This window comes from Lithobates pipiens, unplaced genomic scaffold (genome assembly GCF_037356315.1).
Source record: "Lithobates pipiens isolate NorthernLeopardFrog02 unplaced genomic scaffold, aLitPip1_a1.2 Scaffold_13, whole genome shotgun sequence".
In the NCBI taxonomy this organism is placed as follows: domain Eukaryota; kingdom Metazoa; phylum Chordata; class Amphibia; order Anura; family Ranidae; genus Lithobates; species Lithobates pipiens.
This window is the reverse complement of record NW_027507718.1, coordinates 5,926,048-5,939,661: the sequence shown is the minus strand read 5'-3', so window position 1 is coordinate 5,939,661 and position 13,614 is coordinate 5,926,048. Positions and strand designations below refer to the sequence as shown.

The 13,614-nt window shown below is 45.4% G+C and overlaps 1 protein-coding gene across 1 annotated transcript in view; it reads right to left on the bottom strand.

Moving 5' to 3' along the window:
- CDC14B (cell division cycle 14B) overlaps positions 1 to 13,614 on the bottom strand; it is a 151,767-nt gene that overhangs the window by 2,008 nt on the left and 136,145 nt on the right. Inside the window, 1 exon segment of the mRNA XM_077474796.1 lies at positions 957 to 1,064. Coding sequence (XP_077330922.1) covers positions 957 to 1,064 — 108 coding nt within the window.

The window sequence follows — 13,614 nt, the reverse complement described above, 5'->3', positions numbered from 1 at the left end:
CAGGCAGGACCGGGAGCCCATTAGCTGTACTGCAAGCAAAAGGCACCGACAAGGAACATGATAATAAGAGAAGCAAAGTGCATGTAGAGCGATGACCTCATCGGCCTGCTGCTCTTTTACTGTCCAATCAGAAGGTTGGGTGGTGGGAAGAGGAAACTGTATCTCTTCCAGTCATGAAGCAGAAAAGGTTGCATTATCCACCTAGATTTGCTTTGTAAATTTCACGATTGAATGGAAAAAAATTCAAATCCTTTGACCATTAGCAGTTTGCCTGGAGTGCAACTTGAAAGCCCTAACATAATGCATACTGCAGTTTTTATATGGTTTCCTAAAACACAGGAACGTTTTTTTTGTTTGTGTTTTTTTTAGAAAAATTTCGATTATAAGCTGCTCAAGAACCAATGTTGGTTTGGTCTATGGTTTAGAAGGGCTATATTGTAAAGAAAACCACCATTTATTAACTTCCAGATGAAACAAAAACCCACCTGAATGCTTTTCAAAGAGAAGTACAGGAACCTAGATATATGTAATCAGCTTTCTTTGAAGCTCTTACTACAAGTTTACGTAGGAAGAACATTTCTTTGTAGGTGTAAAACTATACAAATTTGGGTTCTGTACTTTAAACACTACAAGAGATTAATGTAACATCAAAGTAACCTGTGTATCGTCTATAAACCTTAGAGTCATCTAGAGACAGCAAGTGCTGGAAGTTGACTATATTAAGTAGACCGTATCTAAGCAAAGTGAAAACTTATCTGAGAGTTGCTTGTTCTTATAGCTGCCCATTATGAGGCTCAAGGTAAAACTGAAGTGTGCATTATAAATCTATGGAGGTGTTTCTCCCCCCCCCCCTCCCTTTTTAAATGGCTAGAAACAATGCTCAAACCAGGTCTCCACAAATAAAGCCTCTTAAGACCAAGACCATTGACATGCTAGGATGGGAAGTACAAGCTTACCCTCTCAATGTGCTGCTCCCTGCAGAAGACCTGGTGGTTCTTTTTGTATAGGATGAACTGCCAGTTAAACCTGATCTGGGGTTTTGCACACTGGACTGCAGAATTACTCTGAAAAGTTCAAAATAGAATAAAAATGATGTGGCCTGAATTACACACACACACCTTGTGCACAAACCGATGTTTTAAATATGGACCAACAAATCCAACATCAGAGATAGAACTTTTATAGAGATGCCTTTTTGAAAGCTCAACCACCATTATATAAAATGTTGCTTTTTTTAAAAAAGGCTTGATTTTGAGCTAATGCCACACCAACATTCAAACGTAAGGAGACTATGTTAAAGAACACAACTTGGGGCATAACGCTTCATCAGCACCTGTATGTTGGGAGAGAGTATTATTTCTAACGAGCTACTGTTAGAAATTACATCAATCAATCCTTCCATCCATAACCCTTTGCCATTTCAAAATGAGAATTCCTGGTCTGATAAAAATCCTAATTATGCATTGTGAAACAGTCTTTGGAGGAGACCTTAAAAATTGACAGCATTAGCTGAACAGAAGATCCTCGTGTGCTTGCATTTTTCGTCTATGAGAAGACAGCAATTTTACATATCAAAGCTGGTAAAAGCAGCAATTAAGAATTTAAGTCTGCCATTACAGGCATTATAGGTAAGACGCAAAGGATTTTACAAGAAGACTGGGATCTAGAAAATGAGGATAATCTGGATCTGTGGACTTAAAAGTTTAAAGGGTTTACATTGAAAAGGAACCAACTACCGTTTCCATATAATGATTCCAACGGGTGTTTGCAGCAGTGCACATTTTAAAATAAAATGGTACTAAATATTTCACTTGGGTATATAAAAGCCATGCGTTTGGATAAAGGAGTGTGTTTTTTTTTAGAAATTTAAAGTTAGCCACACTCATCTGGATTAAAATGTAGCCAATTGTACCTCTATACAATATCTACACCAATAGGACAGATCAGCCTTACACAACATACAAGAAAAATATGGGAGCCGTCACTGCCGACCCGTTCTTGAAGGTCAAAGTTCTGGTATGGTCATTTATATACTTGCTTAGAGGAGCAACTCTCCACTTTTGTTGATTACGTATGTTGCAGGGATTTTGTCAAAATGTGTTCGATTCCTACCATTTGTTATTCTGAAGGAATATAGCTGGAAGTTTGTCTGTGCCCATATGAAAAGTGACTCTAAAAGGGAGTGGTTTTAAAATTAATTAATCAGCTGCTGCACACGCGGGGCTTTAAGTTGCAGGGTCTGCATCCCTTTGTGTGCATCTCACCAAAAATTAAATTTTTTTTTTTGCAGGGGGTGCTCAAAATCAGACTTGTATCTTAGTGCAGACTTCTGGGAAAAATAAATAAATCAGTGAGCCAATCACACAAGCAGGAAATGACATATCTGGGGGTACCCAAGTACTGAATGCCTCCAGGTAGCCATCTTTCGTTGCATTTTACAGAAAAATCACAGCTCTGTAGATTGAATGTTATTGAAAAATTTACCTTTTTTCAGTTACAATATGACTTGTGTTGCAATTGTATACGATATATTCAATTATTTATAGGCCAATTTTCTTCCCACAAAAGTGGACATACCCTTAGCTACTGACTCATAAAAGATAAGGGCATATCAGGTGTCCTTGCCCTGTGTGTATGTATATAAAAACGATGGACAGCCCTGAAACTTACGCCTTCAAAAACCAAGACTCCAGTGATGGCCCTTAAAATGTTTTTCCTTTTAAAGTCTGCCTGTAATCATAACCTAAATTTGGCCTCTCCCTCCTGCTCTTGCTAGATTTTTCTCCCTTTCCTAAGCTCCTCCCTGAAGGTCTTTCTACTATTTGAAGCTTCCAATGCGGTGAACACAACATGGTTCATTTCTCAATTCAGACCTACAGCCCACAAGTCTCAATTGAACTTTACAATAAAAATACATACGACTTGCCTCTCTGATAGAGATATGCAACATAATCATCATACAGGTGTATCAAATGCTTTCCTTAGTTTTCAGTGAAGGTCAGGGTATTCTTCAATGGATAAACAGATCCAACAATGCAGCTTTTCTTGTGCAGGATTAAGATTACCTAAGCAGTGGGGGCTACAGAAGGTGGAGCGGAGTAGAACACAAACCCAGTCTGCATGCTGCCAGCACATGCCACATTCTGCACCCCACCTTGACGATGCTGCTTTGCAGGCTGAAGGCGTAATGATATGTAAATCAGGGTACCAGGTAACAGAAGAGCTGCTCCAGAGTAGACAAACTCTACCAGCTGTGTACCTTTCATATACAGGCAGTCCCAGAGCTATATACATCCAATATACCATTGACTCATACTTGGAGGGAGACAACAGGAAGTGAGAAGAGGAGATCTACCCCTAGGAAAAATTACTCCTGTAAGTTCTCATGGGGGAAAAAATAAAAATAAAAAAAATAAAAAAAGTGTCTACACTGAAGCTTTATCACCAATCCTGGGTTCTACAACAACCAAAATAACCCCTTCCCTATGCCATTACAATTTTTTTAGGCTGGAGTTTACACCTTACAAATATACCTGTTCCAACTTGCATACAAACTCAACTTAAAGAGGAACTGCAGTCTGCTCACATAATTTGTAATAAAAACCATCTTTGCCATTCTGAAGCTTCCCTCCAACCACTTTGCATATGTATAAAAATCTTTATCACAAACCACACACACACACACACACACACACACACACACACACACACACATATTCATAATTCTACAGGTGAGATGCACTGACGGTCACTCAAAAAAGTGTGCCAGCAATCTAGTCCTTCCCAGGGACTAAATATAAAAAAAACAAAAAAAACAAACAGGGATTGCTGCACAACCAACAAAGGTTTTTTTTTTTTTTTTACAAATAAAATATGATTACAATACTTCAGGTAACGTTTTGGGCTAAGGCTGGGTTCACACTGCTGCGGGGGGAGATCCGGATGTGATTCGCACCGCAAATCACATCCGATCTCCGTAGCGATGCGTGTTCAGCCATACAGATAGTATGGCTGAATTCGCATCGCTCCCGCAGCAAACTCGCACGGGACCCTTTTTTTGGTCCGCAACAGAATCGGATCGCATGGGGGTTCACACCATGCGATCCGATTCCTGTGCGAGTCGGCAGATCGCACTGCGATATGCGGACGGATCTGGGGGTGTCATTAACATATCATTGACACTCCCAACCGTCCGCATAGGGCAGTGTGAACTGCCGGCGGGAGTAATGCGATGCGGGAAAACGCCGCGGATTCGTGGCGTTCCCGCATCGCAGCGGTGTGAACCCGGCCTAACAATGATATCGCCCTTCCTCACAACCACATACCTACAACTCGTAGTATAACAAACTCTGTATATAAAGACATAGCTAAAAAGTGCTACTAATCAATTAATTCAACTCAGCTGGAATCATTACGTATGGTAAACACTTTGTATCTCATTACGTCCACATTCAATCTATATACATTTGGCTTCCTTTCAAATCTGTTTCATCCCTTTTTCTAATAAAGTTAATATCATTTAAAAAAAACAAAAAAAAACAAACATTGGTCAATATTAAACAAAAATTATCCTGCTGTCGCTGAATTCCGATTTCCTCCTTTACCGTCGTATCGTAAGGGTAGGACCATATACAATCGATTGGTCAAATCAGACCAATTTAATATACCCACTTCTCAGGTTACATTTTTGAGCCCCCCCAATTTTGGCTCATTTCCATGCCTATCGTGCATACAATTTACGAGTATGATCAAAGGGAAAACCTTTAATCATCCATATAAAGGATATAATATCTCTATAAAAGATCATTTCACATGCCAATCGGCATACAATAAAAAAAAATTTAAATAAAATGTTAATGATAGATAATTTTCATGTGGATTAGTTTATGTAGGAGAAACTACACAAAGTCAAAGATAGAATTGCCAGGCATAAATATTCCATAAGGGATAAAAATGAGTCATATGGTTTCACAATCGAGATACATGGTGATTGATGGTATTCCAAATAACAGATGAGGAGGTAATAGAGCATTACAAACAATTGAGGAAAAGAGGTATATTGGATAAAATCGCTTAGACACTTTGCAACCCAAAGGGTTAAACACGGATTTCGATCTTTATTTTTATAATGATTTGGTGCTTAGATCTTCAATATGTGGGTCCATCGGCTGTAAATCGGCCAATATGACACCACATTATAAGATTGTTTTGAAGTTTTCTCAATAGGGATTGCACCTGTAGTTTCTTATTTTGCACTGGTACATTGGTCCAGAGTTGACCAAAGTAAGCAAGCAGGTGGAAATCACTGTAGTAGAGCACCGATGCATTTTCTCAATAAATGCAAAGCATTCTCTGAATGGACAAGGTGGAGTAGTGACATCAAGATCTCCACCCTGTCCAGAGAACATTTTGCAAGCTAGACCAATATATTCATGCAAAAAAATAAAAAAAAATAAAAAATAAAATAAAAAAAAAACGGACATTATTCAAAAGTTAGTAAATATGAACAATGTGCTAACAGCCGCAAATACAAGGCCGTACACACATCTAAAATCTGTTTTACCATTTTTAAGCAGCTATCCAACAATACAACAAATGGAAGTTATTAGAACCAAAACGGAAGCAATTATTGTGGATACCTTCCAGAAATAAATGCACCTGCATTGAGGGCCACTGCTTGAAAAGCAAGAGCAAAACCATAAACCAAGACTATTAGCAGTATTTGACTACAAAAAGACAAGAGGATTTTCAGCTACACAAATTAGGTCACAGATTCTGTATGACTAATGTTCCAGCACCTGACATGATTAGTCAAGATGCATCCTGCACTGTGGAATTTGTTCTTGTTTTTTTTGAAAAGCACGTGGCGTGCATAACACACCCAAAAAAAAAAAAAAAAAAAAAAAAAAAAAGCACACACAGAGTGAAACACAAAAACATGCAACAGGTGTACTACTGTCTACAAGGAAGGACCTTACCCTGATCCCCCAGGGTGTTAGTCCTCTTATGGAGCCTGAGGTACTATACTTGGTCCATCTGGCCGAGACCAGACGACCCCTTTCTCTGGAAGGTCTGCCGAAACAGACCCACCCAAGTACTTGGTTGAGGCTCCCTCGAAGGGAGACCCCTTGAGAGAGGGCGAAACAAGCCAAAAGGCCTATGTCCGACCCCTCCCAAGACTTTCAGGGTTGGCCCGAGGACAGACACCCTACTTATCACACTGACAAAACCAAACAAAAAAAAAAAAAAAAAAAAAAAAGGGGGGGGGGGGGGGGGGGGGCAAACACAGGGATAAAAGAAGAAAGTGGGGAGAAAGAAGTGGGAGAGTGAGTGAGTGAAAAGTGACCATTGTGCAATACAATGGCCAGCCCTTCGGCCAGGAATAAAAACTTCCCCTGGTCCTAGCCAGAAGGCCCGGCCCAAGAGGCAGGTGTGAAAAACATGTGTTGTGGTTAAGTGACCATGGTGCCACAAATCAAAGTGATTTCTCAGTGAATGTATGGCACCCCTGAACTGCCACTTCAGGGGCACATCACCACAGGCTTTTCAAAGCAACCCTGACCCACAGAAGCCCCCACCCCAGGCAGAAAAAGCATGAAGATCTGAGAGCTTAGCGAGAGCCCTTTACCATCAGGCCCTACCCTCGCTCCCATCACTACTACCCAATTACATTTGGGCAGTACTAACCGCTCCTCCCCATCCACAAAAGAGGGGCCAATGTTCCCTCCGAAAAACTGACTGGAGCTAGAGCTGCCACAATCCAGGCCAGGGACCCGACCCTTCAGCACTGACCCAGTGGTTCTCCATCCCCATCAGAAGGCTTCCCTTTTGGCTACGAACCGCTCCAGGTCACCTTTACGCCAGCAGGTTTTGCATAGCAACCGCCACCCCTGATCCACCTTGCCGTAGAGCAGGGACGGAAGCAAACGCCACCTCCTGGCAACTGAGAACAGATACTACACTTGTCTTAGCCAAAAGGGTGACTTGCAAGACAAGGCCGCCAGTTCCGAAACCCTCCTGGCTGATGTGATGGCCACTAGAAAGACCACTTTCTGGGAAAGAGTCAGCAAGGGAGTCTCCCTGATATTTTCAAACGGCGGTTTTTGAAGCGCCTATAACACCAGGTTCAAATCCCATGGAGGCAACGGTGGACGCACCCGAGGGACTACATGTCGCACCCCCTGAACAAAAAGGTACTCACTAATGAGTGAGACGCCAGGGGTCGCTAAAAAAAGTCAGCTAAGGCTGGAACCTGCCCCTTAACGTCAATTTTTGGTCCACTCCATGCTGAACAAACAGCAGGATCCTGGCTATAGAAAAGGAGCGCACATGCCATCCTTTCTCCTCACACATGGAGATGTAGGCCTTCCAGGTACAATGGTATATCTTCCGGGGAAGATTTGTGCTCTCAATATAGTCGGGATCACTGAGTCAGAACGACCCCGGTTCCTCAACACCTGGCTCTCAATAGCCATGCCGTTAAAAGCCAGCAATGGTAAAGCAGGATGGAGAATCGGACCTTGAGACAGAAGGTCCTCTCGCAACAGCAGTCGCCAGAGAGCGTCTGCCACCAGACGCACTAGGTCTGCGTACCGAGGACGCGGAGGCCAATCTGGGGCAACCAGTATTACTGGGATCCCCCTCGGCTTCCACTCTGCGAAGCAGACGTGGTAACAGTTTCAGTGGAGGAAAGGCGTAGATCAGCTGGTACCGATTCAATGGAGCAACCAGTGTGTCTGCCCATGGATCTCTTGTCCTAGACACAATCTTGGCACCTTCCGATTGAGACGGGAGGCCAGAAGATCTACATCTGGTGTGCCCCACTTCAGACACAGTAGCCCGAATATCTCCAGATGCAATGCCCATTCTCCTGGGTCCAGCATCTGTCGACTCAGATCGTCCGCCTGCCAGTTCCCCACTCCCGGGATGTAAATGGCCGACAGGGCCGGTATGTGTTGCTCTGCCCACCGAAGTATGTGAGCGACCTTCCGTGCAGCGGCTGAGCTTCTTATTCCCCCTTGGCGATTAACATATGCCACAGCTGTGGCGTTGTCTGACTGGATCCTGATCGGATGCCCCTGAATCCTCAGCGACCAAGTGGAGAGGCATAGCCTGATCGCTCTCAACTCAAGCAGATTGATTGGCAACTTGGATTCTTCTGTCGAACAGAGGCCCTGAGCCGACTGAACCCCCCCCCCCCCCCCCATCAATCCACCCCAGCCAGATAGGCTGGCGTCTGTTGTGATCACTGTTCACTTCAGGAGGCAGGAACGATTTCCCGGACTGAAATCACCGGGGACCTCAACCACCAGATCAGTGAGTCTAACTGACTCACCTGGATCGGACGATCCAGGGACAACTGAGACTTGTCCCATTTTGTCAAAATCTCCTTCTGAAGGACTCTGGTGTGGAACTGGGTACTGAGGGAACTAAGGTACTGCCTCGAAAGGAGGCTACCATGAGACCCAGGACTCGCATGCAAAAGCGGAGCGACGACCACTTGTGGATCATAAGTAGTTTCACCACGGAACTGAGAGTCTGCAGGATGTCTGAAGGGAGAAAAACTCTCGCTTCCGTGGAGTCCAGTAGCAAGCCTAGGTACTCCAGATGCTGGGTCGGTACAATCACAGACTTCCTTAGGTTCAACAGCCACCCAAATTCTTGCAGGGTCTGCATGGTGATCGCCACATCCTCCTCCAATTCTGAGGCGGAAGATGCCCTCAGGAGGAGATAGTCTAGGTATCCCATTAACACAATCCCATGTTGCCACATCAATGGCAAAACTGGAGTCAATACCTTGGTAAAGACTCGGGGGGGGGGGGGGGGGGTAGTGAGCTTACCTGACTGCAAAGCCCAGAAACTTTTGATGCCAAAGGCATATGGGTATGTGCAGGTATGCATCCTGGATGTCTAAGGACGCCAGGGAGTCCTCTTGGAGTGCAGTGACTACTGAGCGAACTGATTCCATTCTGAACCTCTGCACTTTTACAAAGTGATTGATGGCTTTTAGGTCCAAGATTGTAGTTCCAAAGAAGGAAGGGGTACGCCCAAACAGATGAGTAGAATCCCTGGAAGCGTTCCGATTCCGGAACCGGTACAACCACCCCACGATTCAGCAGGACCCTTACTGCCCCCCCAAGAGGGCTTCCCGGCGAGCTGGGGATACTATGCTGGAGGGGAAGAATCTGTTTGGCTGGCAAGAGAGAAACTATCTTGTAGCCTATGGAAACCAGATCGCAGACCCATTGGTCGGATAACCGAGAGGACCACCAGGCTGCAAACTCCCGAAGACGACGCCCACCCCCGAGACATGGGTGGGGGCAAACCTTCATGCGGCAGCACTTTTTTTCGCAGGCTTGCGGCTCCAGGGGCGTTTTTGACTGTCTGTGGCCGTCCTGTCGGGCTGGGGACGTTTTGTCAAAGCTCCGGGTGGACGAAAGAGTTGTTTGTGAGAGGAGGAGTAGGAGGAGGAGGAGGAGGAGGAGGAGGAGGAGGAGAAGGAGAAGGAGAAGGAGAAGGAGAAGGAGAAGGAGAAGGAGAAGGAGAAGGAGAAGGAGAAGAAGAAGGGCCTTGCCTACACGTGGCTCCCTAGCCTTCCTGGCCCATGAGAGTAGGGTACTCTTACCACCGGTGGCATTTTTAATAATGTCATCCAAGGAGGCTCCAAAGAGCTGGTCGCCAAGGAAGGGAATATCTGTCATGACTTTTTTGGGTGCCTGGTCAACAGACCAGCATTTTAGCCAAATCAGGCGCCTCAGCACCACAGCTGACAATGAAGCCCTGGATAACAGAGGGAGAGTATCCAGGGCTGCGTCACAGACGTACTTAAGGCCTTGCACTAGTTGGTCTGCTAGTTCCACACAGACAGAAGCCTGTTGCTCTCCCAGTTCGCTGCGCAAAAGTTTTGCCCACTCAGATGCCAGTACTGGTCGCACAGCTGACCTCAACAGTAAACAAGGAACGAGCCACTGCCTCGTCCTTCCTGTCCGTGGGATCCTTGAAAGCAGGAGTCCCCTCAACCGGGATAGTGGTTACTTTCTTTGTTTAACCCGGATACTGGAGGAGCCGACCATTTTTTTTGAGAAGGCTCTCCTCAAAGGGGTAACGCACCTCCATGTATTTGGGGATCGAAAAAGGTCCGTTGTGGGCGACCCCATTCCTTGTAAACGAACTTGTCAAAATAAGTCAGATACGGGAACACCTTTGGTGAACGTGCTGGCTTGCGGGACTCAGAAGGGACCGGTACATCAGCAGAGGGATCTGCTGGCTCCTGAATCTTCAGGGTAGCATGCACAGCTGTAAAAAGTGGTCCAACAAGCGCTTTGTCGTGCACAGACCCGGACGGGGACTCACTGTCCGAACGGTCCTGGCCAGTGTCCCCTGTCAAGAAAGAGCAGGGGTCACCAGCCTAAGCAGGACCCGGGTCTGCGTCAGAGCTCTCCCCAGAGGAAGGGGGGTGGGGGGCAGGGGCCGCTTTAGTGCACCTCTCTTCCCACGCACCGCCTCCATCTGGGCAACGAACTAATTGAGGACCGCTGTCAGGGTGTCCATGGGCACTGCGCAGTCTGCAGGTGACCCGGGTGCAATTGCCTGGATTTCAGGGGAAGAAACACCAGCTTCTGAAGCCATGCTGACCCTACCCTGTCTGCCACCTGAAGGGGACTTAGGACAGTGACAGTCCCACCCTCCTAGCTGCCGCTGGCTGAGGGGCTCTTTCCCGCTGGACTCACCACCCTGAGGAGTTCTGCCCTATCCAACAAGCAGTGCCTGTAGTCCCTGTGGGCTCCCAGGTGCAGAGGAAACAAAAGCCGTGTCGGTGGCAGCTGCTGCAAATAGAGCCAAACCGCTCTGAAATGTGCTCAGGCTTCAATAAAATGGCCGCCCAGCACAAAGACATAAAACATGAGCACATGCTGCTGCTAGAGAACACTAAAAAACGTGTTCAGGCTTCCAGAAAATGGCGGCCTGTGTCCTGAATAGGAGATCCCTAGGAAAATGGCCGCTGAAGCCCAGGAAAGCATGCTGCCCTTGCCCACACCTAAAATGGCCACCAAGCAGCTCCATGAGGTACAGGGAGAAAACGATGACAGTGAACACAGCGCTGTACCAAACATCAGCAAAACCACAGACACCTTCCAGGGGCATTTAGACCCAGGACACAGTCAGCACAGCCCCCCCAACCCAGGTGAGAGCCCCTGTATAAACACACACACACACACACACACACAAGCAGCCACATGCAGCATCCCCCCAGAGAAAGGGGGGATGGAAAATAGGGACGGGGGATAGAAGAGAGGGAGGTGAGGGACCCCCGAATCGATCTCCCAGGGAACGCCCAGCTGCTCAGCCCAGCCGAGGCAGGGAGAGCTGCACTTACCAGTCCTGAAGAGCTGGGAGACATTCCATCACAGACCCACTCACTGATCAGTACAGGGTGGCTGCTGGCCCAGCATACTGTGACGCAGACATCAGTAGCCCGATCATATGTATGCCCCGGAGCATAAAAGCTCACCAACCACCTCTGGAGCCGAGGTTTCGTCGTGGCCTGCCGAGCGCATAGCTGCGGCCTGCACACGCTCGATAGCCGGACTAGGGAGACTACAAGGATAAGGGTATCCAGCATGTCACCTAGCCGGCTGTTGATAGTAGATCACAGGATCATCCATCTTGCGCAAAAAGTCACACTTCTGCATAAAAGGAAAAAAAGCACGGACCGATGGGCCCGCAGGGTTCCTATGTCCTTCTTCACTAGGCAAAATAAAACTGATGGCTGCATGGCAGGGTGGAGGGTTGTTGCCCAAGGGACTGCCCCCTGGGCGGAACTAAGTGTTATGAGTGTTGTATTACAACTAATGCCTAGTACCTCCTAGTAATAGGGCAAACAACCCGATGGCTAAGAGGAGCTGTGTCCGTCGTGGAATATAAGAGATATCAGCAGAGCTTGCCCTCATTTCAGATCTACCCTTCAGATTTACAGCGACTGCAGTTTAATTTCAAGAGCACTTTGCACTTGTAGTGCAAAGTGGATTTGCCTCTCGTAAATAATCCCCAATGTTCCTTTTAGCTGCTAGACCATGAAGGCTATGCTGTACATAACAAATGGTAAAATGTAGTTTCAATATATCCATCCATCACCAAGTACCCACTAAAACAGGGTATGTGTGTCAAAATGTTGTTTTATGCTGGACGCTTCATTCCAATCTGAAAATGCAACTCTCCCGCATCCACCAAAACATATGAAAAGGCAAATATTTATTTGGATAGAACAAAGGGCTAGGTCCTCGCCAAGTCTGACCCCACTGAAAACCACCCCTCCCATTTTCCCTGGTGACTATTATAACTAAGACCTCATACACAGCATTGGATTTTGGTCAATCTGAAGAACAAAAGCTGCAGAAAATCTAATGCTGTGTATGGGGTCCAAAGCAATAGGAACATTTTTAGGGTTGTCACACTTACAGGTCAGTAAACAATAAGCGAGTATAAATCCAATCAGGCCTCCTGTGGTCATCACCCCCCCTGTTGGTTTGTGTATATAGCTTATATTATGGATGGTAGCTATAGAAATTCAAGGGCTCATCAAATCACCCTGAATAAAATGCAGTATAAATCACTTTTAGGTGGACTAACCCTTTATGCTGAATAAAGCCAAGAAACTTACTCTGGATTATTGCAACAACTGCCAGTTTTTTTTGTTTTTTTTTTAGCATAATACTACAGGAAAGAACTAAACTGCATTCCACGTTTTAAGTTTAAAAATCTAGTAAAAAAAAAAAAAAAAAAGGTTGGTTTCTACAATTTTCATTCATGGAAACTGCCATAAACTCAAAAATACACCGATAGATGAAATGCTTGATTCACTCAGAGAACTCGTATGCAAACTAGGTCTCCTGGAAACATACTGTGTAGGTTATACAGGATAACAATTATAATATATGTATTTTAAAGAGGCATTGTTGCCCTTACCCAACTAAATTGCAATATTACAGGCAAGTCAACTGTTGAATTTAACATGCATTACAAAAAAAATAATGTAATCTCCTCCATTTGTCCAGTGTGGTAAACTAGAAAATATACCACTCAAGAGCATCAACCTGTGGCCCACTAGCATTTTGCCATCTCCACAACATCTCCTTTAAATATGGGGTGGTGCAGGCACATAAGAGCCCCGAGTTACCCACCAGAAGCAAGAGCCGATTAGGAACGTTACTAGTCATGGACAATTTAAGAGCTTCCTTAGTCATGAACAACTTCAAGCTGGAGGGCCAAAAAAGGGTTGAAAAAAAAATCGGGCGATATCAGCTGGCTCAACAGAAATTGTCCAACATTCGGCCCCGTGTGTACAGCAGCTGGTCCAGCTTCTGTCAAACAGGCATGGCCAAAAAATGACTGACCATCAGTATCCAATCAGCTCTCAGCCAATAGCTCAGCTGGGGAGATCACTGTACCAACATTAGCTTGTCAGTACAGGATCTCCTCCAGAGTGCTTCCGTTTTTTTGTTTTTGTTCAGCCTGCTGGGTTGAATGAAAAAACAAATAGTGTGTACTAATCTTTAGTCAAAGTAACCGATGTATATTTTCTGTGAACGCTAATGCCCCCTACACACGATCGGA